Source organism: Castor canadensis, chromosome 7 (genome assembly GCF_047511655.1).
Source record: "Castor canadensis chromosome 7, mCasCan1.hap1v2, whole genome shotgun sequence".
In the NCBI taxonomy this organism is placed as follows: domain Eukaryota; kingdom Metazoa; phylum Chordata; class Mammalia; order Rodentia; family Castoridae; genus Castor; species Castor canadensis.
Window position 1 is genome coordinate 1,510,148 of NC_133392.1, and position 25,490 is coordinate 1,535,637.

Sequence of the window (25,490 nt, forward strand, 5' to 3'; positions counted from 1 at the left end):
GTGGGATCTGTGGCTATGTCTAAACCGAAGTTTAATTACCAAACAGAAGGATGCCTTCATGTAACCAGTGTCTGGGCCCATCTGTCCAGCCTGACCTTCATAGCTGTGAGGACCCAACCTTGCTGGTCCCTTGGAGCATCCTGCCTTTTGGCTGGGCTGGTGCACAGTCCAGCCTGGACCATCCAGTGGGATGTGAAAGCCACCAGGCCCAGCCAGATTCCAAGGGCTCAGGGGGCTGCCCTGTCCCTCGAGGCCTGTGGAGAAGGGCCCCTCTGGCTGTCTGCTGACTCTCCTCTGAGGTCTGGAGCCAGGCCCTCCATGGGGCACTGGAGACTCCTGGAATCTGTTGAAAACTGGATAGAAAACAGCAATTCCAGGCCAGATCTGGTTACACAAATTTGTCCTCTATTGGAATTTTGGTATTAATTTTAATATGCACAGAGGAAAGAGAGCAGAAAGACTGACAAGGACTGGTGTGGTTAGGAATTACTCTAATTTTCAATTTCACATTTTCTCTTTCCATGACCTGAGCAAATATTCAGCAGACCAAGGACCGCCCCTCCCCGCCCCCCGCCCCGTGAATGGTCAGTGGACACAACCATGAGAACCATGTGCGTTCTCCAACCCTTTGCAGCCTTGTTTCTCATTGCCACAGGAAGCTGTGGTTTCTCAGGAAACTCACAGGCTACTTTCATTTATCAAATGGTTTGCAGGGAGGAGGCAGCAGGACCTAGAAAAGAAGCACCGTGAAGTGCAGGGCCACAAGCCCAGTGTGCTGAACCCATGCCTTCCCTCCAGGCCAGCCCCACAAAGATTCCATGCAGATCTGGCCCTCAGATCACCCTCTATGGCCACCTCCACCTGGATTTGCTGTGGACTCTGTGTCCACTGGGCCTGGGACCACACTGTGAAACGTGCAAGCACGTGTGCAGGGAGCCGAGCACATGTGGTCCCAGACGAGCAAAGGGTTGCAGTATTGCCAGAAATTGGAAACTGCTCAATGCCATCAGCAGTCCCCTTGGAACACCACAGGGTGGATGCGTTTGGGAAGAACTGTGTGTGAAATGTGTGATGCTGGGGGGGGGAGGGTCAGACAGAGCATCTGGAGACGTGGAGGTCTGGTGTCCACGGCACAGTGCTTCTTTGCGTGGAAAAGATCATTGCTGTCTATTTCTACCCCAGAGAACAGACGGCTTCGCCATCACTGGGTTCTAACAAGTCGCCTCTTTTTCTTCCATCTGAAAAACGGGTTGGGTAGGGCACAGGAGATGCCTGAAGCATCACGTGCAGCACACCAGGCGACACCGGGAGATCTGTCACCTTGGGGCAGCATCCTTATTTAGGGAGCAAATCCAACATTGCTGCTCAACCAGGTAGCAGGTCTGGGCCTCCTGCCATTGTCACTGGGATTTTTATGGATGCCTGGCACAGAGCAGGTGCTGGATGGGCATTGGTGAACATTATTCTCTCCAGCAAGTGAGAAGAGACCCTCAAGGCCACGGAAGCCACTATGCTGCCTTGCCTACTGCTTTCTGGAATCCAGGCACAGGTTGTTTCCCGGGGCTTCCCAGCACGTCCTCTGTCTGCAGCACCACCTGGCCATGCGTGCTGTTCTTCCCATTTTGCAGGAGGGGACTGAAGGCAGGAGGGTAAGGCACTTGGTGATCGGTGAGCTTCCTTGGTGAAGGGCCAGATAGAAAATGCATTGGGTTTTTTAATCTACTCCACAAATAACAGGAAAAGAGAGGGGTGAGGCTGTGCTCCAGCACAACCTTACCCATGAACATGGAAATCTGAATTAATGTAACTATCATGTGTCAGAAAACATGGCTCTTCTTTTAATGGAGGAGGTAAGAAACCTCTGAGGTCAGGTAACTCAGAGGTTGAGCAGCTGGCCCAGAAAAACCTGCCTTTCCGCTGCTTCCAACCACAGGCCTCCATGAGAGATGACTTCAGAGGGCAGGAAGGAGGGGGGTAGACAGTTAGAGCCCAGTACACCACTCACCTGCAACCCCAGACCTTCAAACCCTCCAGGAGAGACACCTGCCCTGGGTTGTCCACACTCTTCCTGAGACTGCCCTCTTTCCAGACACTTCTCTGCCTCCCCACCCCAGGAGCTCACCTGCACTTCCTAATTCCACCCCTCTCCTGGGGTGGGGTGGGAGGACAGAGCAAAGGTCATGCCAGAGATGGAAAGAAGTTTGGGTCAGGGCCCTGGTGCTGAGTGAGTCCCCCAACCTCCTGTTCAGAGGTTCACTCCCAGCTGCCAGCATGAGCTCGGCCTCCCTACAGTTTTCAAGGACCCAATATGAGGAGGGGTTGGCTGGAGGCCCTCACAGCTGCCCATCAATTGACTGCTGGGTTCTAGCACCACCGTCCCTGCTGTGCCTGCTCCAGCATCTCCAAGTGTGGTCATAGCTGTGTTCCTCCTAACAAGAAGTCCTCTCTATGCCCATCTTTTCATTTGCTCTCACAGGGGCTGCAGTGGCCTGTTCTCTTTAGTTCAAGTCCACTGTAAATACTTCATGGGAAAGTCTGTCATGTCCGGGGATATGCTGGTTGGCAGAGCAGCCAAAGTCCCGCAGCACACATCCGGTGTGGGAGGGCTGTCCTGTGTGACTCTGTGCACTCTCCTTGGGTTTGGGGCCACCATCATAGACTCTGCACCCAGGACCCTCAAGACCTCCCGCCTCCCCCCTCCTCCCAGAGCTCTGCCCTAAGCCACCATGAGAGCTTTCGGTGTTCCTGCATGAGGGCGTGGGCCCCTCTGAATATTCAGAGACCTGGCTATGTCCCCTCCTACAAGAGCCTCTTGACACCAGGGGCAGGTGGGGAGACGGAGAGGTCTGAGTCAGGGACTTGGGGCCTACCTTGCTCTTCTCCTGCTGCAGCTCGATTTGGATGTCCGTGAGCTTGGCTCGCAGCTCCTCGTTGGCGGCCTGCAGCGCAGCAAAAGCCTCTGCTTTGTCCCCCTTGGCCCGGCTGCTTGCACCCTTCCTTGACATGGTGAGGCTGGATGGCCAAAGGGATGCCCGGGGGCAGGGCTCCGTCTGGGCTGGGGTGTCCACACCAAGCTCCCAGCAGGTGTCTCCTCGGCTGTTGCTCCACTACATTTTCTCACTCACCTGGAGGGAAAGCACACCCTGGTGAGCAGACTGCTTGTGGCCAAATGCCACCGTGCCATCTAAGCCACAGAGCTCAGGGGCACTGCAGATCCCTCCCAGCCCTGGTCCCAGCACCAAGGATTCCGCCCTAACTCTGTGTGCTGGGGAATCAGTCCCAAACCATCTACCCTGTGCCGTGTCCCCAAGCCCAGCAGATAAGGAGCTCTGACTGCATATTAACTTCTCTCCCTTACGAATGAGAGACCAGGCATCCAGCTTCAAAGCCGGAATGTGAGGCTTTGAAGGTTATGTGAGGAGTGTGAGGTTATGTGAGTGTGAGGTGGCAGGGACACACAGAACTCACCCAGCACCTATCCGAAAAAGCTGAAAGCAGGGTCACGAAGAGGTCTTTGCACTTCCACATTTGGAACAGCATCATCGATAAAAGCCAAAAGGTGGAAGCGACCCAAGTGTCCACTGATGGGGGCATGGGCAAGCCATGTGTGGCCTATCCACACAGTGGACTATGACCTGCTCTTAAAAAAGAAGGGATTTCTGTCACATGCTGCAATGTGGGTGAACCTGAAGGACATTATGCTAAGTGAAACGAGACCGTCACAAAGGACACCTTCTGTCTGGGTCCCCTTATGTGAGGAAGCTAAACCAGATGAACTCACAGAAACAGAAAGGAGAATGGAGGTTGCCAGGGGCCAGGGAGGAGCAAAAAAGGAGCCGTCATTTAGTGTATCAGAGTTCCCATTTTAGAGGTTGAACAAGTGCTAAAGATTTGGCACAGTCCTGTGGAAATAGTTAACACTTCTGAGCTATGCATTTAAATGTGCTTTGGACTGTAACTTCGTTATAGTTTCACCACAATTTCTAAAAACTTAAATTAAGCACCCAAGCACTGGTGGCTCATGCCTGCAATCCTCGCTATCCTGGAGGCAGAGATCAGGAGGATTGAGTTTCAAAGCCAGCCGAGCAAATAGTTCAAGAGACCCCATCTCAAAATACCAAACACAAAACGGCTGGTGCTGGCACAGCAGATCAGGTGGTAGAGTGGCTGCCTGGCAAGTGTGAGGCTCTGAGTGCTAACTCCAGAACCACCCCCCCAAAAAAATACGAAAAAAACCAAACTTTGCCCACGGAGGGAATGCCTGGTGCAGCCACCTACTCAGGCATCCGAATAAAGGCCAGAAACATTCAGCCCATTCTGTTCTCCCAATTAAAAAGCAACAGCTCGGGCAGTTTTTAGATAGAACGGAGTCCTCTTTACTGATGACCCTCCTCCTGGAGCCGGAAGGACCCTGATCAAACATGACCCGTGTCTTTACAAAAGGGGAAAAAACAGGCCCAGAAATGGGCACACACAAAGGGAGACTGAGCAACACTGCCGCAAGCCAAGGAACCACGGAACCCAGCTGAGAGGCCTGGGCCCATCCTTCCCCAGAGATTTCCAAAGGAGCGCAGCCCTGCAGATGTCAACACTGTGACCTTGGACTTCTGGTCTGCAGGAGTACGAGAGAGTCGATTTCAGTGGTTTCAGCTCTTAGTCAACAATTGTGATCGTTCACCTTGACTGTCAACTTGATTGGATTGAGAAGCGTTCAGGAGATTGGTGAAGGTGTCTCTGAGGGTGTTTCCCACACAGGATTAACCAGGCGTGAAGACCTGACCTGAACGTGGACAGCGCTGTCCCACAGGCTGGGGACCCAGGTGGACTAAAGTGAGCAAGGAGAAAGCCTGTAGCTCCTGCAGTGTGGCCAGCATCACTGGAGCTGTGCCCACAACCTCCCTGACACGAAGAGCTGAAACCTCTGAAGCCCTGGGTCAAAATAATCTTTCCTCTTTTTAAGTTGTTGCTCAAGTATTTTGTCACAGCAGTGAAGATTTAACACAATGATGAACTATATATGACAGTGGTCCCACAGATTGTAACGGAGCTGGAAACTCGTCACCCAGTGAATGTGCAGCTGAAGAAGAGGACACTGCGGAGGAAACAATGAGTCCCTGAAACATTCACAGTGTTGGGGGAGAAAAGCTCCTGATGCCTCTGCAGGCTCCTTGCAAAATCAGAACGCAGGGACCCACCCCAAAAGGTCACCAATAATAGAGGACATTCCTGGTGCCTTATCTGCCTACTGAGACCTCTGTGTTGAGAGCATGAAATCCACAGATGCTCACCCCTGTAATCCCAGCTACTTAGGAGGTAGAGACCAGGAGGATCAAGGTTCAAAGCCAGCCTGGGAAAATAGTTCACTAGACCCTGTCTTGAAAAAACCCTTCACAAAAAAGGGCTGGTAGAGTGGCTCAAGGTGTGGACCCTGAGTACTGCAAATAAAAAATATTTTTACAAAATTGTAGAATATGCTTGTGTTTTAAGCTAGGCATTGTTACAAAAAGAGTCAAATGCCTTTTTAAGCTTCCACTTTATACAGCAAAAGTTAAAAATCTAAATTAATTCATTATTGAAGAAAGCAAAATATTTTGTGAGTTTACTTTTGGCCTAGTGTACAGTGCTTCTGAAGCCTGCAACTGTGGCCAGTAACATCTGAGACCTTTACTCTCCTCACCACTGATAGGCCCAGAGCAACTCCAATCCTGCAAGCTGGATGCCTGGCAGGTGTCCTACTCAGGTGTGCCACTGTTTACCTTTGTCCTGTGTTCGTGCTGCCCCTTTTGTATGTTTTCATCCACAAATGCCCAGGTGTGCAGTGGTTGTACTGTCTTGGCTTGTGGAAATGCACTCTGGGATGTGCCCACAGTGACAAAGCCACCTGAGGATGCTTTCTCGGGACATATCCCTGTCATTAGTGACACGTGACTATATACTCTGTGGGGCAGCCCTACCAACTAATGAAAAGGGAAAGTCAGGAATGAAACTGTGAGACAAGAGTTCAGGCTGTGACGAGGAAGCACTGGAAAGAAACCGAGCTGGGCTCCTCTGCACGGTCTTTTGCACTGGGCAAAACCCCCCTGAAAGCGTTCTTTTCTTGCAACTGTCAGCTCAGCTATTACCTTTCTACCAGTTCTACTTTAACCTCTTAATCTCCTAGATAAGAGTGGGGCCAGTAGGCAGGGGATGACAGGCAAGTTTTGATGGGGAAGAGAAAAGCAGAATTCCAGGAGGACTGGCAGCCAAGGTCTCCAGCCTGCCGGAGCAGCAGCTGGGCCCCCTTGGACCACAGCTCCTTCCCATCTGAGACCTCATGGGCCTGGCCTTTACTGTCCCCACTCCTAGCAGCATTCTGGTTTGCTGAGTCCCTGTGGGAAGCACCTGTAAGCTCTGCCTATGGGGTTCTAAGCTTTTTCCTCCTGTTTCTCCAAACTTTTCCAAACTCCTCTACCAAACCAGTCCCAATTCTGAACTGCACCACCATCAGGTGCCATCATGGCAACAATCTCACTTCTCACTGCAAGCTTTCTGTGATAATCAGCTTTTCATTGCTCTGACAAAACACCTGAGGTGATCAACAGAAAAGGACAATTTGTTTTGGCCTACGTGTCACAGGCTTAAGTCTGTCACCAGTGGAAAACCTAAATAAACCCTGTAGCTTCATTTGCTCTTAAGTTTACTAATTTTGGAGGTCACACATCTGGGCAATAAAATTGTGCAGATCCCACAAGCTTTTCTACAGATTACTCCTCTGCTGTGTGGATTATGGTAACAGTTGCTACAGTTCAAACTGCCCATGGTGAGTCTGGATCTGCACTTGGGGCCAGAGCCAGTACTGTAAGAATAACAAAAGCCAAGATCCTAGAGACTCAGAAATGCAGCCCTGACTTCCTGTCACCTTGGGCAGATGGGGGAGTCACAGGTGACAGAGAGGCAAGGCACCCACAGGGCAGGCATGGCCTTTTTACTTAGCTGGAATTAGCATAAAATACTGGGTATCTTAAATATTTGCTAAAGTGAATTTGATCCCAGGAAATTTCCAGCTAGGACCTCTCTGGTTGGAAACTCCCGAGGGTGTCAAGAAAAGCCTGGGTTTGCCTCCCAGGCCCTCCCACTTCCCTTGTCTGCTGGGCATTTTTCCCCTGGATGGGACGAGTGGAGTGGGTTTCACTGTCAATTTGAGACCAGGACTGCACTTTTCACACTTCCATTGGGGAAGTCATTAAATTAATAGCTCAGTCAGCCTATCTTTTGTTTCGGGGTCTCCAAGGAGGTAATAAATTTACTCTAAAGGCCACGGCAGAAGAGCTCGGCTGATCTCTGTGTAAGTCTTTACAGCAGGAGGTTTTAACAGAGCTTTACGGCTGACGAACGTGCTTCTGCAGTGGGTTAATCACCACTGTAAACCTCAATTCATTCACCAGAGGCCAGTCTGTGAAGGGGGCTCTCCCCTCCTGGTCCCTGCTGGCCTCCGGGTTTATTTAATGTCCAGCTTCTGGACGTGTGGTTTGATGCCACCATGTGATCTAGGGACCTCGAGGGGTCAGGGAGAGGCTTCAACACCTTTGGAGCATTCTGGAGGTCTTAAAGCCTTGATGACCTTGTAATGCTAAGTTGGATTCTTTTCTTTGTCTTTGGAGAAGAAGGACAAATCTGGTGACTCATTTCCATGGAAATACAAAGTGACACGGAGGGAGAGAGGATGAGAGACCCCCAGGCACACCTCACAGGGAGGGAACAACGCGTGTCCTCCAAGTCTAGAGGCCAGTCTAATAAACGTCCGCCTGTGCTGTGTGGGTTCTGACAGCAGTACAGGGAGGAGGACAGAGACAGGCCACCCCAGTGAGCAGGCAGACCCAGCTGCCCATGTGCGGATGGGGGGAGCTGAGTCAATGGCTGAGTGTCCTCCCATGTGGCGGACCAGGTCAGGTCTCCAGGTACGTCTGAGTAGATGCGCTCTGCCCACTGCAATTACTTCTAGAAACAGAAACACTACTAGAGGGGGAGATCAACTGCCATTTGTGGATATAATGATTCTGCATCTGGCAACCTGGAGGAAGAGGCGCCTTACCAGGGTGGAGCAGAGTTTCCGGGATGGAAGCTAGCAGGCTGGTCCCCTGGAGGAGGTGGGACCATGGAGTAGCACCTGGGCTCTGGGTGCTGAAGGGAGGCGGGAGGCTGGAGGCTGGGGAAGGGAAGAGAGGGTGGCAGATCCGAGACCAACCAACCAGCAGAGGCTAAAAAAAAAAGACAAAAGAGGCTGGGAAGGGAATGGTGCTCCGGCCCTGGCTCCAGACCCCGCTCTGACCCATTCTTGCCCCAACCAGAACTGCTGGACACCTGCCTATAGACCCGAGTGTGGACCTCACTACACGGACCAGCTACCCACAAATGCTGACCCTGGGATGGAGATTATCACTGCCCCCACAGCACAGCTGAAGACTCCAATGCAGGAAACCTTTTGGGTCACATGTCATATAACCCATCCATTGTCTTGTTTTTCCGACCTTTGCCAGGGCACAGCTGCTCAGCAGACGGCTTAGGGAGGCTGCATCTCACAAGCTAGCCATCAAAGTGAGGCTTTTCTTTTAAGAACCAAAAAAAAAAAAACCAGCTTGAGCAGCTCCAGCTTACCCTGGCCTGAGTCCCAGGACAGAAGAGAGTTGCCTGGATCTGCCCCCCACCTCGTACTCCCCGCCCCGCAGGCCTGGGCATGGCTGAGGGGTTTCCTCCCTCACCTTTAAGACTGGGTATCCACTGTCACAAGGTATATGCCACTGCCCTGACACTGCTGTCCTAAGCAATGTGCCCCTTTCTGCTTCCTGGCACACTGCTTTTGATGTCACAAACGTCTCAGTCTTGCCGTAGCATCTTTCCACAAATTCATAGGGAATAGCATGTCACCAGCTGCAGGAGTAGTCCTTGACAAGACAGGCAACGTGCTCTGCTGGATACTGTCTTAAAAGCATTAGGAGACTGGTGGCCTTCTGCGATGTCATCTGTCAGTGAGGACTACCATTGAGACATTTTGCTACAAGTAGAATGAGGTGTGTGAAGAAGTCCTTGTCACAAACAACACGGAAGCATGCACAGTGGTTTTCCTCAAAGACAGGCCTAGGATCATCAACGATCTGAGCTGGGATCTTCATCTCCTCGCTGCAAAATTTTCAAACAGGTCAGTTTATTTGATCCTTTACAAACCCTTGTCAGAAATGAAGCTTGCAGAACACGAGGTGGTGAAATTTGGTGGGAAGGGAGGGGAAGAAAGGGATGCTTTCTGATGAACGAGGCTTCCTCTAGCCACACCCACTATGAAGTTATGATTGACAGGAAGGAGCCAGGGAGATCCTCTTTCAAATACATAGACCTTTTAGTTTGAGATAATTGCAGATGCACGCAATTGTGGTAGAAATTACAGAGAAATCTCACATAACTTTTCAGTTTCTTCAGTGGGAACATCTTGAAAACCCAAGGAACGAGATCATAGTGGCGGTCTGAATGTGGAGATGGTGGAGGTTCAGGACTTCCTGTCTCTTCAAGGACTGCTTATCTCGCCGCTCACCTGCCATATCATCTTCCAACAGCAGGTAAGTGTGAAAGTGAATCAATAATCTTCCAAGAGACCTTGGAAATGGCCAACTCTCCTAAGCAGGCCAGCTGTGAGGGAGAAATGTGACTGGCAGGTTATATTAAGAAGTTCTGCTAATAAGCAGCCACCCAAAGAGTGTGAAAAGACAAGTCACAGGATCAGAAAGGACGGTAGAATACAAATGTCTCACGAGGGGCTTGGGTCCAGAATGCAAATGAAGAATTCCTATAAGCTTGTATGCAAAACTCAGACAACTCAGTAGGAAAGTGGCAAAGGACCTGGGCAGGCACTTGCCCTAAAGGATGCCCAAATGAGCACAAGGCGAGAATCTGCTCTGTCAGGAGCAGAGCAGTGGGTGTAGAGAGGAACCCTACCCTCGGTCCCCAGGGCCATGATGTCCTCCTCAGCAGGGTGACATCCACCGGCTGTCCTGCACAGGCTGCCATGTCTGCAGCGCCTCATGGGTGCATGGGCTGGGCCACTGTTTGTGCTCACTGAGACTTTTGGTCTCCCCCTCTGCCTGGCCTCATCTTCATGTCTGTGCTGGAACTTCCTGTGGTTCCTGCATCCTGGCTTCCTTGCTGGACTGCAGTAATCAGAGGGCAGTCAGAGGCCAGGTGCATGCTGGCCCCACGTCCTGGGCCTCCAGTTCCAGCCTCAACACTCTGTCCCACCCGAGGCTAGTGGCCAAGGACAGCTGATTCCCTGGTCACTCTGCTGTCCAGGATTTAAACTGTTTAACAAGCTCAGGCCAGTTGCTCTATCACAACCAGAGGAGAAATCCAGGAAGCCCATTTTCCATGAATTAGTATTTTGCGAATACAGTTTAGGGGAAGTGCTACACTGGTTGGAGAATTCTCTGTGAGAGGTAGGAAGAAAAGATGCACGAGTCCTTTTCAGAACCAAGGTGGGCAAACAGGGTCCTGATGGAAGCGTGGAAATGAGAGAGGGCTGTGGACGTGCAGTCTTGGGGCTTGAGGCTCTGACCTGGTGGTGCAGAAGGACTGAGGAGCACACTGCCTGAGGACAAGCATTTCCTCTGAAGTGTCTCTAGGGAAAAAGGGAATTGCTCAGGACACCATGGGAGCAGCTTCCTCCCATGGTGGGATTTCTTAGTCAGGCACGTCAGCGTTTGCTTGGTTGAGAGGGATGGGCACAGGCACTGTGCTGGCTGCTACTGGTCCTGATAAAATAACCTCCTGATAACCTGTGTGGTACACACAGAAACAAGTGCTGAGATGCACAGCCCAGAAAGACAAGCTGCGTCAGACACACGGCCAGAGGCTGAGGAGTGCTGCCTGCCTGCTGTTGGCAGGAAGGGTGACTAATGACTCACTGTGGGGATCCTGGCACCCCAACTCCCTTCAGATATGGGGTTGTCTTTGCAAAGTTTATGCAATGGAGCTCTGATCTGATTTTGTCTCTCTTTGTTAACTAACACATAATGTCCAGCTATCAATAAAAAATAGTTATAAAGTACTGTTATTAGTGAGGTTTTATAGAAAACTAACATTGTCATTGTTCATCTAAAACTTTCAGTTCCCTGTATTTTTTGCTTTGGTTTGAGTTTTTGAGAAAGGGTCTTGCTATGTAATGTAGCCCAAGCTGACCTACAACTGTCTATATTGCCAAGGCTGGCCTGAAATTCAAAAAAGGCCTCTCAAGTGCTGGGATTACAGGCATGCACCCAAATGCCCAGCTTAAAGTATTTTTTAAAATACGGACCATGATGGACTATTGCATCACAGCAGGAAAAACTGTATTAATTTAGGGAAGAGGACTGGTGTCTAAGTTGTGGATACCCAGGGGATACTGCAGGTAGAATAAGGTGCCCCAATATCATCTACACCTTAATCTCCAGCACCTGTGCACATGTGACCCTGCACAAAAGAGGAATCCTGAAAATGCAGCTGAGGTCAGGGACCTTAGAAGGGATCCTCAGGTGACATAGCCTGGTCCTACAGCAGACCCACGGCCTGGGTCAGGGAGATGCACAGGAGAGGAATTTGCTGGCCGTGAAGGTGCAAGGAGTTGGTCCTAAGCCCAGTGTTGATGCAGGTTGTAGGTGCTCAGGACAGCTCTAGGTTACACAGAGCAAGGACAGAGGAGATTGAAAACCTATCACGAAGTCACAGGAATAAAAATGGGATGGCACTGCCACCAAGACAAATGCACAGACCGTGGAACAGAACAGAGCCCAGAAGTAAACCCTCACATGCAAGTACAGCTTATGTCTAAATAAGAATGGTTTTGACAAGGGCACAAACCAGATCAATGGAGAAAAGACAGTCTTTTCAACAAATGGTGGTGGGAAAACTGGATATCCACGTACAAAAAAATGGCATTGTACCCGTGTCTTACATCATGTACGAAAATTAACTTAAAATGGATCAAAGTCCTAAACAGAACATAAAACTGTAAAAGAAAATATAGGGACAAATCTTCATGACGTTTTGGATTTGGAGATGATTTCTTGGACACCAAAGCACAGACAAGAAGAGTAAAAACAGATTAAGCTGGCCTACACAAAGTTAAAAACTGTGCGTCAAAGGGCAAAATCAATAGAACAAGAAGACGACACACAGAATGGGAGAAAATACTTGCAGATCCTATGTCTGAGAAGAGGTTTAAGTCCACAATATATAAAGAACTTCTATGACTGAAGAAGAAAATAAGAACTGCAGGTGTGGCCCACGGAAGAGCTTCCGCTTTGCAAGCGTGAAGCTCTGAGTTCAAATCCCAGTCCTGTGAAAGAAGGAGAAGAAGAAAGGGAAGGTGGGGGAGAAGGAAACAAATAGCCTGATTTAAAATGGGTAAAAGATTTGAATAGACATTTCTCCAAAGAAGATCTACAAAGAGCCTATAAGTAAAGGAAAAGACTCTTGATATCATGGCGGCTGGGGAAACACAAATCAAGGCCTGTCAGACGCCAGCTCACACCATGAGGGTGACCACTACCAAAACTGAATAGGGAGCGAGTTCTGTAAGAATGTGGGGAACCAGAGCCTTGTGGATGGGGATACAAAATGCTGCAGCTGCTATGAAAAACAGTATGGCGGTGGCTCAAAAAATCAAAAATAGAATTACCACGTGATTCAGCAATTCCACGCGTGGGCACGCACTCTTGAAGTGAGGGTGCACCCACGCTTCCAGCGGCATCACGCGGCCCGGAGGGGAAGCAACTGCGGGTCCGTCTTCAGATGAACGGATGAACCACACGTGGTGTACACATGAGATGGGATACGCTCATCCTTTAAAAGGAAGGGGATTATGACACATGCCAGAGCATGGACAAGCCTTGAGGGTATTGTGCTAAGTGAAAAAGCCAGACACATGCACAGACAGACAGACAGACAGCCACTCACATGAAGAACCTGGAGTCCTCACATCATAGAGACAAAGTGGAATAGTGGTTGTGAGGGGCTGGGAAGGGGAAGGGGACATGGAAATTTGTTTATAGCTATTTTTTTTTGCCACAATTAAAACTTTTGCCACTTTAAAACTTTCTCTTGTGTTACATGTCAACACCTCCATTCTTTTTTTGAACATAAGTAATGTCACCCATGCTGGCTCAGGTTCCATTTTGGTAGCCATACAGCTAACTGTTGGTGTGCACATTTAAATAAACACTTCCAATCCTAAAAAACACAGAACAGAAAGCATGCATGTCAGTCCAATGACCAGAAGGAGCTGAATTCTGCTAACAACCTACATGAGCAAGGAGACAAAGCAGAACCTCCAGAAAGGAGGCAGCACTAATGCTAGCCCATCCCAGACTTCCAGTTGAGGATCAGCCCTCCAGGTCTGAGTCCTCAGGCAGCACATTTGTGGCACTTGGTGACAATGGCAATAGAAAACAAACACAGGTATCAGTGGGGCTCTGGTGATGCAGCTTTATTCCAGGTGGGCCTACACACCATGCAAGCCATCTGCAAACCAGGCTGAAGTTCCTCTTCCTGGGAAGCTGGCCACGGGGAGCTGCTCTGCAGTTACAGATATGGGTGGGAGACGGAGGGTGGGCAGGGCACTTGGATCATTTTCTCACCCATCTGACCTGCTTGTGCCCCAGGCCTACTCCAGCCCCCTGCTCACCCAGCTCATGGCCTGTGGAGCAGATGCCAGCTCACCACAGGTGACCGACTGGTGGTCACCAAGGTCACCACTCTAGGAGGCCTGCACATGAATGGTCAGATGTTTGTAGAGATCACATGGTCCTGAAATGGGCTCTGCCTCACACATAAGCATGCCATATGTTATAAGCATGTCATGTGTGATAAGCATGTCATCTGATATATTCAAGGGCAAAGGAAGGCTATTTATAGACAGTGAGAGGATGGGCTGGATAATTGTGAGAGAAAAATGAGCCTATGGGATATCGCTTTTCTACCATAAAATCCCAAGCACATTAAAGAAAATCAAGGGTAAAAAAAAAATCAAAGCATTAAAACTCCTGGGAGCGAGTCAAATGAGCTTTTATCCTCTCTCTGGAGAGAAGAGCCTTCCTGGGCTTATGGCGGATCGAAGGGCTTCACAGAAGGAACCCTTGCTAGATTGCACTGCATTAAAACTTGACGTGTCTTCGTTGTGGATGTGTGGCATGGTCAGGAGAAAAGCACAGCAGGAAGTCTCGTCACTGCTCTTGTCGCTGGCGGAATAATAAAACCAGTAAGACCTCGCCGCATGCCCTCGTGAACGGCAAAAGAGACAAGGTACACACAAGAGAAAGAAGGGTGACTTTAAAGTCCATGAAAGCTAGGACCGGGGTATGGGTCAAGTGGTAGAGCGCCTGCCAAGCCAACATGAGGCCCTAAGTTCAAACCCCAATACTGCTAAAAGCGAGGAAGCAAAAATCGTGACAGCTGGGCGTGGTGGAACACCTGTCATCTCAGTACTTGGGAGGTTGAGGCAGGAGGATCGTTGCTTAAAGCTGGAATGAGACCCTGCCTTACACACACACACAGAGAGAGAGAGAGAGAGAGAGAGAGAGAGAGAGAGAGAAAGAGTCACAACAACACCCTCCTAAGATCTATGACACCCCAATCCTGAACAGCCACGCAAGGTACAGACTCACATCTTCCCTCCAGCTCACTAAAGAGCTGAAGACTGACACAGGGCCGAGTCCCAAACAGTGACAAAGTCCACTAAGGAGGGACGTGCCACGTGAACTGTTCGTCTCTGCAGAGTGCAGGGAAAGAAATGAGTAGGAAGAACTTCCCAGAGCCCACTGCGGCTCATGCTGGAGTCCAGACCAAGCTCCTACCAGCAGCCTGAGCCAGGGCTCCCCGGAAAGACAGGAGCTCAGCAGACCAGAGGGCCGGGTGTAGCAGGGCCAGCTGCTCTGGGGATGGCACGAGGCTCTCCTCACTTCCCAGAGCCTTGGCCACCAGGACGAGGGCACCAGGGCCACTGGAGAGGGTGGAAGCAAAGCCCCTCCGGCCTTCCCGCCCTAGGAACCAAACAGACCTCAGCTTCTGGAGTGGGAGAAGCAGCAAAGGACGTCTGCCCTGGGGGAGGGACAGGACGGCCTCCTGGGCTCAGCTGTGCACCAAGAGCAGCAGAGTTGGCTGCAGGGAGGGCGGGAGCAGAAAAACCCACACACAGCGGTGGGGATGAGAACAGCCTGGCAGTTCCTCCCTCACATGGCTGAACTCCACACCTGGGTACAGACCTGAGAAGTGAAGACAATGTCCACTCAAAGACACATCCACAAATGTTCATCCAGCATCGCTCACCTCGGCCAAGACGAGGGCACCACCCAAATGGTCAGCTCGTGAGCAGATAAAAAAATGTGCTCAGTCCACACAATGGCATATGATTCAGCAATGAAAAGGAATGAGATCCTCAGACTATGCACCGGGGAGCCTTGAAGTGTGGTAAACAAAAGAAGCAGACGTGAACACCTCACGCTATATGACTGCACGTGTGTGAAATGTCCAGAACAGGAAGATCTAACGAGACAGAAGTGGACTGACTACTGGATGCCATGGACTGACATGTGCAGAGGTGGGAGTTCCTTCAGGGGTGGTAGAAATTTCTAAGTTGGGGTGATGGCTACATGAGTCTGGAACATGACCAAACCCCAAGAGTCCCACTTACCTGGGTGAATCTGGGGCGTGTGGATCCTGTATCATTATTACTATTGTTATTATTGGTCCTATGTTGTTAAATCTTGTGTTATTACTAACTCAAAGAGGAAACAGAGGCTTTTCCAACAAACTCAAGTCGAAAGGACTTTTGGCCAGCCGAGACCTGTACTGCAGATACTGCTGGAGGAAGTTCTTCAGGAGAGGAGATGAGTCAGATGGAAACCGACTGCATGCAGAAGTCAAGAGTGCTCAGCACTGTTGTTCACCGCTGTAATCCTGGCTACCCAGGAAGCAGAGATCAGGAGGACTGCAGCTCAAAGCAAGTCCAGGTCAAATAGTTTGTGAGACCCTATCTTGAAAAACCCATCACAAAAAGGACTGGTGGGGTGGCTCAAGAGGTAGAGCACCTGCCTAGCAAGTGTGAGGCCCTGAGTTCAACCCCCAGTACTGCCAAAAAAAAAAAAAAAAAAAAAAACCTCTACTTTATGCTACCTATAAAGAGACTTTAAATATAAAGGCATAGATTGGTTAAAAGAATGAGAAGGAAAAATGCTGAAAAAAAACCATCTATATCTGAATATAATACAATGCATTGTCAAGCAAGCAGTTGAATATTAGGGGCGTGTGGTGATAGACTGAGTAAGCAATGGAGGGGGGTTAATTTTACTAAAGCATGATATATCCAGAGCTGAAGTACCAAGGTGAAACTCCCTTGGCTTTCAATGTACACTTAAGAGAATGAAGGGCAAGAGGGAAAAATCGGTCTTATTTCCGGGGGTGAGTACCAGCAGGAGGGGGTGGATACAAGGCAAGGGGGAGTAAAAGCAATATGGTGGATGTATTTTGTATCCGTATATAAAAATGGAAGAATGAAACCTGTTGAAATTGTTCTAAGAAGGTGGGGAGGGGGTAAGGGGGGATCTAAGACGCCGTAAGCACATGTGTACATATCACGATGTACCACCTGCACAACTATGATATGCTAAAAATCATAAAAAAGAATGAGAAAGGATGAATGGTGCAACGTCTGAGCAACAGCTGCTGAAGTGCTTTGTGTGCCTTGGACACGGGCGATTGGGGAGCAAAGGTCACGGGGCAGGAAGGGTCCTCAGCAGCGACCCCAGACGTACTGCATCCAACTGCAGCGCTGCAAACCATTAGACAAAAGCTAATGGAAACAAACGCATAGATCGGCAAGTTGAAAATTATAATCGGCAATTTCAGTACCCATTTCTTAGAGGTGAGAAAGTACACAGAAAGCTAATTCAGAAGATTTTAACAGCATTATCAACCAACTTGACCTAAGTGACGTTTGCAGGATGTGTTACCCGGAACAGCGGAGTATACGGTGTCTTCAAGTTCACATGAAGCACTCGTCCAGACAGACTAGACGCTAAATAATAAAACGAGTACCACAAAATTAAAACAACCAAAACGATCTAATGCATGTTCTCTGGCCAAAAAGAATCGAAATGGAAATACATCATGGAGCCAGACGCCTGTGGCTCACGCCTGCATTCCTGCTACATGGGAGGCTGAGATCAGGAGGATCGAGGTTTGAGGCCAGCCTGGGCAAATAGTTCACAAAATGTCATCTTCACAATAACCAAAGCAAAATGGACTGGTGGTGTGGCGCAAGCAGTAGAGCACCTGCTTTGCAAATGCTGAAGCCCTGAGTTCAAACTAGTAAGAAAGATATTTTGAAATAAATGAAAATGCAAGTAGAACATATCAAGATTTGTGGGACACAGTCACAGTGGTAAGAAAGAGGAAGAATTAAGGCAGTAAAGTGCTTATTCTGGAAAATAAAAAGGTCTCCAATCGTAATCTAATCCTAGTCTAGGCTTCCCTCTTAAGAACATAAAGAAAAGTAAGCAAAACAGAAATGGTGAAGGTGTTAAGAGCCTAGCGTGGTAGTGCCCATCTGTAATCCCAGCACTCAGGAAGTGAAGGCAAAAGGATTTTGAGCCCAGTCTGTGCAATACAGCAAGTTCTAGGACCACCTGGGCTAATTAATGTGACTGTGACAACAGCATAAAAACAAAACAAGAAGAAAACTCTAGGTATTAGTTGATATAGTTTACCAAACATTTAAGGACAGAATTACACCCGTTCTATATTAAGATGAAGACCACTTCCCAAGTCACTTTAGGAGGACAAGACACTTGACATCGAAATGAGCAAAAATATTACAAAAAAAGCATAACCCTCATACAGATGGATGAAAAAAGTCCTTAGTAAAATTAGTCACTCAAAACCAACAACATATAAAAAGCACAACAAAGTGTGATCACACATAAAACTGGTTTCATATTTTAAGCAAAACATGAAAGGCAGGTGCTGAAGCCTGTGTCCAAAGTTGCTGCCCTCTCCTGTGTGCAGGTTTACTTGCACGAATAAGCAAATAAATGCACGCATTTCTTCCTTTCATAAAGGAAGCAAATGAAAAGGACTTTTAGGAGCAAACCAGACCTGCTGCACACGACAGTCTGCACACAAAAAAGCTGCAAACGGTAACTCGTGACACAAACCCTAAAAAGCAGCGGAGTTGTTGCAAAGCACTTTGAAAGGGATGACAGTCCAGTTAGACAAGCAAATCTGGGTGGAGACACCACCCGGATTCAAGGTGTGACCTGCAGCCATGAATGCTAGAGATGACGGCACCTCGTCACGACTGGCTGCTCCCAGGTCACTTTCCAAGGTGCAGAGCTCTCCACCTGGGTCTTACTGAGGCCTGTCGTGCTCTGACTGAGCCTGACGCCTCCGGTGCCCATCTGGGGTGCTCAGTGAACACTTACAGTGAACTTGGGAAAGCCCCAAAGTGGCCAACCTTTCCAGCCCAGATCTCTTAACTTTGTGGGGGAGGGGTGGAGGCCCCGCACTTGCTAGGCAGGCGCTCTACCACGTGAGCCGGGTCCCCAGCCCTTTTTGCTTCAGTCATTTTAAAGTTAGGGTGTCACACTCCTCCTTCCTATGGGTCACAGATGGAAGCCACTGCTCCCAGCAGCCCAGCTCTCTTGTCATTGTCAAATGCCACAAGAAGGCCCTTTGTCCTTGGGTTTCATCTCCTTCCTGTTCTGAGATCAGAGTCATGGTGCAAGCCACCAAAGGCCACACGACTGCCAATTGTGCTTTTTAATAAAACAAACTGGTCCTGCCAACTGGCGCAGCTGGAAGCTGACCACAGAAACCTGGGGCCGGCACACAGAGTTGAACATCCGATGAGAACTTGGGGAGCTGTTTCAGACATCCCCATGAGCTGCAGGAGCAGGCCAGGTTCTCACTGCGTTCATTTTCAAAAGCTCCTGAGCCCACAAAGGTTGCTGGGGGCCCTGGGTGAAGCGGTGATGTATCCCGGGTCCCTTTTGCTCTGACGACCCCTCCCCAACACCAGGACAATGCTGGATCTCAGCTTAACACACAGCAGAGGATGGAGCAAGCCTGGGAAACTGTGGGTAGCACAGGCATGGGGCTACTTCAGAGGCTGCTGACCTCAAGCGCTGCTGGGCTGTGCCCTGTAGCCAGCACCCTACCTGTGCATTCACGTAGAGCCCTCTACAAGCCAGAGGGTCCAGGCATTCTTCAAAGTCAAAGTGATCTGGGGTCACCCAACCACCAGACAAGGCCAATGTCTGGGAGATAAGGGGAATTTTAATAAGTGCACAGCCCACGGGCAACACTGGTGGAGTGGGACTCTTCTTCACCTGGATGAAACATCCCATGTGTCCAACTGAAGCCCTGACCTCAGAGCCGGCCTCATGCTGAGCACAGAGGTTCACTCCCTCCGCAAACGATTCTGGACACCCCCAACCTTCCCCTTGAGTCAAAAAAATCACTGGGCCCAGGATTTCTTGCACCAGGCTTGGTCAGCCCCACTCTGAGGCCAATCCTGGGTCACTGACATGGTTTCCTAGGACACCCTCTAACCACCTGGAGAGGGACAACCACAGAGGGTTTCTAGGCATTTCCTGAGCCGTGCACAGCCCCAGCTCAGCTCCAGAGGGCCTGCCAGGAGGACACCAATGCAGAACAGGCAGGGCCCTGCCTGTGACATTGTCCTATATTTGGTAAATAAAGCCCCTGCAAGGCAGGACAGGCAGGACGGGGCAGTAGGATGCAGAATGGAGGCCTCTGGTCTGTGGTTCTGAAGTGCACCTCACATGGGCAGAGCTCACCTGGGGCACTGGACGATGACACCATGTTCTGACACCATGGAGCCAACACAGACTCTTCCAAATAGACCTACTGCCTCTGTGGCTGAGTCCTGGACTCTTCAGTCCTTGTGCTAATAGGGCCGCTTCAGGTCCAGTTGGGAAATTAACAGACCAACCACACCTCATCTGGCTCGATTGCCTGGAAACGGAGGAGGCAGGGAGGCGTCAGAAGATGTGGCATTTGTCCTGAGTGGAAGTTGGGGCTTATGGGAGCCCATGGTCAAGGTCAACCTTCTAAGAACTCCAGAGGACACTTGCACTTACCTTAGCACAATAGTTCTGGAATTTGGGGGCTGAAGACTGGCTCTTGCTTCCTTCCTTAGAGCTCCCTCCCTATAGAGATACCACTACTTAGGATCAGAAAGGACCTTAAAGCGTGGGGTCTCCCGGTGCGCTCTCAAACCACGAGAATCAGCAAAGAAAACTTAACAAACGCGTCTGTCTGTGTCTCCCTCAACCACATCCTCAGCTGTGAGAATGAAGGCCCTGTCTTCCTGGAGATGTTTGTTTCTTGACTTCCCAGAGAACCTGATCCACAGCTGGCCTTTTCCCTGTGGTGCCAATAGCAACCTGGGGCTCTTCTCCATTCCACTGCTACCCCCGGAATGAAGGCAGCATTGTTTGCAAAGGCTCATCTGTTTAAAGGCTCCAGTCTGCTGAGAACAGTCTCAAATCTTCAACTCACACCTTGTTTTTTGTTTGTTTGTTGTTTGCTTTTCTTTTTTGGTGGTATTGGGCTTTGAACTCAGGGCTTTGCCCTTGTGATGCTGGCACTCTATTGCTTGAGCCACATCTCCTGGCCTTTTTGTTCTGGTTATTTTGGACATAGGGTCTTGCCTTTTGTCCAGACTGGTCTGGACTGTGATACTCCTATTTTAAGCTTCCTACCATCACTGGGATGACAGGCATACAACACCATACCCAGTTTTTTTGGTTGAGATGGGGGTCTCACATACTTTTTCGCTGGGTTGGCCTAGAACTGAGATCCTCCTGATCTCTGCCTCCTATATAGCTTGGATAACAGGTACTCGCTACCATGCCCCGAGATGGACTGGGATGGGGTCTTCCTAACTTTTTGCCTGGGCTTAGCCATGGACCACAAATCTTCTGATCTCAGTCTTCCAAGTAGCTAGGATTACATGTGTGACCCACTGGTGCTGAGGACCTCAGATTTAAATGAGAAAGGCCCACTTGTTTTGTGAACAAGTATGAGCCAAAATGACAGGGGACAGCAGGTACCTATGTCCTTAGCTTGTTTGCACGGCTTCATGGTTACTCAGTTGCCTCTCAGACTAGCAGCAGAGTAACCATTACCGCCAAATTACCTGCGATAGCTTTCCACAGCCCTGCCAGCCCCAGTCATCACTGGATATTCTTTGAACCGCTGGAGAAACTGAGGCACACTTTCAAAGGAAAATGAGGAGTGTCTGTTAATAAACTGTTGTTTCCCCAAACACTTGAGTTTTTTGCATAGAAATGATGTCAGTGAGCAAATTCTGGTTCTTCACTAAGTTTTATCAAGAAGACATCATCCAATCAAAGGTCAGATGGGAGATGAGGCCCTGAGCCATAAATGCCACCTACTTCACAAAGGAAAACTAGAGGCAAGTCCAATCCAGTACCCCACTGAGCTGACTGATGAGTGCGGGCTCCCAGGCTGTTCTGTCGATGGAATCCTCACCACCACAGTGCTAAGCAAAGTCACCACCTAGTTCCCCACCCCACCGGCCTCCAGGGAACAAGCCCTAGCTTTACATATGCCATCAGATAAACAGCCATGTTTTAAAGGAAAAGCACACTCCGAGAAGCAGGCCCAGAACTCCCCCAGAGGAATGCAGGAGCTTGCACATAAAAACGGATGTGGCACATATTCCTCTGTGTGCTCCTTGCACACTCAGGATGGCACACTGTCCAAACTGTTAACTTCCCAGCACGTATGTGTGCTTGCGAAATACAGAAGGAAATTCACGCTGAATAAACCGTGAAGAAAGACCTCAGCCCAGACTGAAAATAAAAAAGCTTTTGCAGGATTCAAAACACAACCTTACATTCTCGACCCCTCCCGGGTTCTTCCCCTCTCACCCATTCCTCATCTTGACTGTGGGAATCTTGCTCCGTTTGTCCAGACTCAGCCTGGCTTCTGCAAATCAGCTCTGAAGCTTCTGTGACTCAGCAAAGAGCTCAGCTTTTATTTTTCAGATGGAATTTACCAGGCTGTGACTACATCCAGGGGGAGGAACCGTTTCTAAGCAGAGCCCTGCAGCCAGGATGGCCGGAGCTCTCCCCAAGGGAGCACAGAGGCGTCCTCTGCAAGGCCCAGCGCTGGGCTCCTCTGTCCAGAGTGCGGGGAGGGGGGGACCGCACCGCACCGCTCAGGCCTCACGCTGCTCCTCGCTCGCTCTGCAGAAGGGAGGAATCCCGGCCTCTGAGCTGCTCCAGCCATGTCCTCACGTGAGCAGTGGAGGCCATGGCTGGACAGCTCCTGCCCGCGGGGATTCCGCAGTCCCTGGCTGCCTTGATCCACTCCTCCTCTTTTTTTTTTTTTCATTTTTCTTTTATTATTCATATGTGCATACAAGGCTTGGTTCATTTCTCCCCCCTGCCCCCACCCCCTCCCTTACCACCCACTCCGCCCCCTCCCTCTCCCCCCACTCAATACCCAGCAGAAACTATTTTGCCCTTATTTCTAATTTTGTTGTAGAGAGAGTATAAGCAATAATAGGAAGGAACAAGGGGTTTTGCTGGTTGAGATAAGGATAGCTATACAGGGCATTGACTCACATTGATTTCCTGTGCGTGGGTGTTACCTTCTAGGTTAATTCTTCTTGATCTCACCTTTGCTCTAGTTCCACTCCTCCTCTTGATGGAGAATCCCCACCAGGATTCTGTCACTCTTGGGTCAACAACAGGAGTGCAGGCCCACTGAGGAGGTGCTCTTATTGCAAACGGTGAGGAGGGAAGGTATATTCTCCTGAACCCCCGAAGAATGCAGATGGACAGAGGCATGGGACTAGCCAGGCCAGCACGGTGCTGGGGAGGACGAGCAGAGTTCAGCCTGCCTCCCCCACGGACCTAAGCATGTCTCAGTGGCCCCCGAAAGGCAGCCCCACTGAGCGGCTAAGAAAGTGCAGGTCTTGCGGGGCTTCTGAGCAGCAGAAGGACACTACTGGACTCTACTGGGCCAAGGAAACAATCAAAGTGACCATCACTGGCACTCCCTGCCCTCGCTCCCCTGACCCTCACTCCCCTGACCCTCACTGCCCTCTCCTTGCCACCCTGCTCACTTTCTGACCTCCAAGATGAGCACTGATTCCACGTCTGAGTCTAGAACCCCAGTGGCGGGGTGGGCACTGCCCTGGCTCTGGAGAGCAGGGCAGGGAGGTGCCATGTCCTCACTCTGCTTCTGTCAGCCCTGCCCCGTGCCCTTGCCTGCTCCCCACACTTCAGCCAACCTGTCTCTTCCAGTCAAGCCTAAATGTCATTTCCCCCAAATCAGACCCAGCAGGCAGGCAGCACAGCCCCAGAGAAGACCAACAATATGAAGTGAGGTGGGCTGGGATGTAGCTCGGTGGTACAGCGCTTGCCTAGCATGCCTGAGGCCCTGGGTTCGATCCCAGCACCAAAAAAAGAAAAAGACAAAAAAAAAAAAATATGAAGTGAGGTGACAGTGTGGGGACTGTAACTTCTGGTCCTCTCTGCCGTTGGTCTAGATCTGACTAGCAATAGTAAGTTCTGAGAAGCAGCCATGTTGCTCGGAGGAAGACCACAGCTGCACTGTTGACAAGACATTCACGGTGACGGCAGTGACTAACACTGCAAGAGCGGACCCTGTCCTAAGCTCTGCACGTGTCCTAACTCACCTAACAGTCACGACAGCTCCTCGGCTAATGCTGAGGACTAATTACTGTCTGTGTCACAGGTCAGGGAAGTAAGATTGGGTCACCTGCCCTCAGTCCCACATGGACAGGTGCAGAAGCCAGATGGGGGTGGCCCTGAGGTCAAGATCCAAACCAGCTCCTGGGTGGAAGAATAAGTTTGCCTCTGAGGCCTGAACACGGACACAGGGGTGGTCCAGGAGCTCAGGCCCTGCTCAGAGAGCGGCTTTCCTCCCTGTCAGAAGTGCAACCACCGAGCGTGAGAACCCTGCGACCCAGCCACTCTACGGTTGGGACTCCGTTCTCAGGGGCTGCGTGACAATGTGGACTTCACTGCAGACTTGACTTCGGTGACAAACGCTTGTATAGCGCGCGCCCGGTGCCGGGCACTGCTCTAAGAACTTTAACTGTGACTCACTTAAGGATGCTGATGCAACCTTGCTCATAATACAAGAGTAGGAAATTAGAATCATCCTAATGTCCAGAGAGAAAGAATTCGCACCAACAGCAGGACGCGCACAACAGGATCCAGCAATGCCATGGAAAGCGTAGGAAGTCTATGTCGCTGAGATGGAAGCATGGGAACTTACGGTACGTGTTTTGAAGGCTGGCTATAAAAATGTGTGCATGTCTACCGTGTGTAAGGCCCCGGGTTCAATTCCCAGCACCACAAAGAAGAATCTGTACTGTATGGTCACATTTCTGTTTGTGAAAATAAGTGTGTGTGTGTGTATGGAATTCACAGAAAAATAAAGTCTGAAAGTGCATATACCAAAACACCCAGCAGTTACATTTCTAGGTCGTAGGACCTCAGCTGACACGACTTTCTGCTTTGTAGCTTTCTAAATTGTATGTATTTTAAACAGTGGCTATGTGTTTAATTTTAGAATCAGAAAAAAAGCCCTGTTTTTATTTTAAAACAAACTTATACCCATGCATTTATTTAGGTGCATGCTTTTTGTCACTGCAACAAATGTGCTCCTCACAGACCATCCTCACAGGGGCCTCAGAGGGGAACCCCCCACGATGACCAGGAGGACAGTGGACAGGGTACTGGCAGCCTTCAGGAGTGGTGTGTCCACTTAAACTGCATCTGTTTCCTAAATATAAAAGCTGTAGACAACAGGGACACAGCGCAGTAGAACACAATCCTTCACAGTCCTCCTGGAGAGGAGTTTGGAGCCGGCCTCCCAGGACACGCTGCCAGCCACGACCCTCATCCTTTCAGTCTCGGAACTGAGGGTCAGCACTCAGGCTACCACAGGGCTGCAGCACAGGTAGCTGAGTGATGCGGCTATGTCTTGAGGAAAGAGGGCTTAAGCAATAGGGCCTGGGAAGCTGTAACCACAGGGGAGTCTCAAGCCATCCCTCTACATTTCCATGAGGCCCAGACTGACCTCCACCAGCCTCACCTCACATAGGCCATTGTCACCTGCTCTCTTTGGGAGTCCCTGGCCACCTGCGTGACAATTCCCAAAGTCAAGGTTCTGCCTCCCCATCGCTGGAGACCCAACCCCACCCAGCCTCCCACTGGCCGGTCATCACACTGTGACCGCTGGGACCCAGTGAGTCCAAGAGCTGTCTGCCTCCCCCCAGAGTTCACTCTTCCATTTCAGTTCCCTATCTCCATCACCAGCTATCTGAGTAAACACCTGGTCACCACCTGCCTCCTTCTGCACATCCTGGCCCCTCTGCCGGCTTCAGACCTGGGACCCCACCTCCTACC

General features: G+C 50.1%; 1 protein-coding gene across 1 annotated transcript in view; it reads right to left on the bottom strand.

Annotated features, from left to right (window-relative positions):
* Nucleotides 1-25,490, bottom strand: part of Jakmip3 (Janus kinase and microtubule interacting protein 3) — a 131,747-nt gene that overhangs the window by 87,831 nt on the left and 18,426 nt on the right. The window contains 1 exon segment of the mRNA XM_074078032.1: nt 2,871-3,125. Within this exon segment, the coding sequence (XP_073934133.1) occupies nt 2,871-3,005 (135 nt within the window). The 5' untranslated portion in view covers nt 3,006-3,125.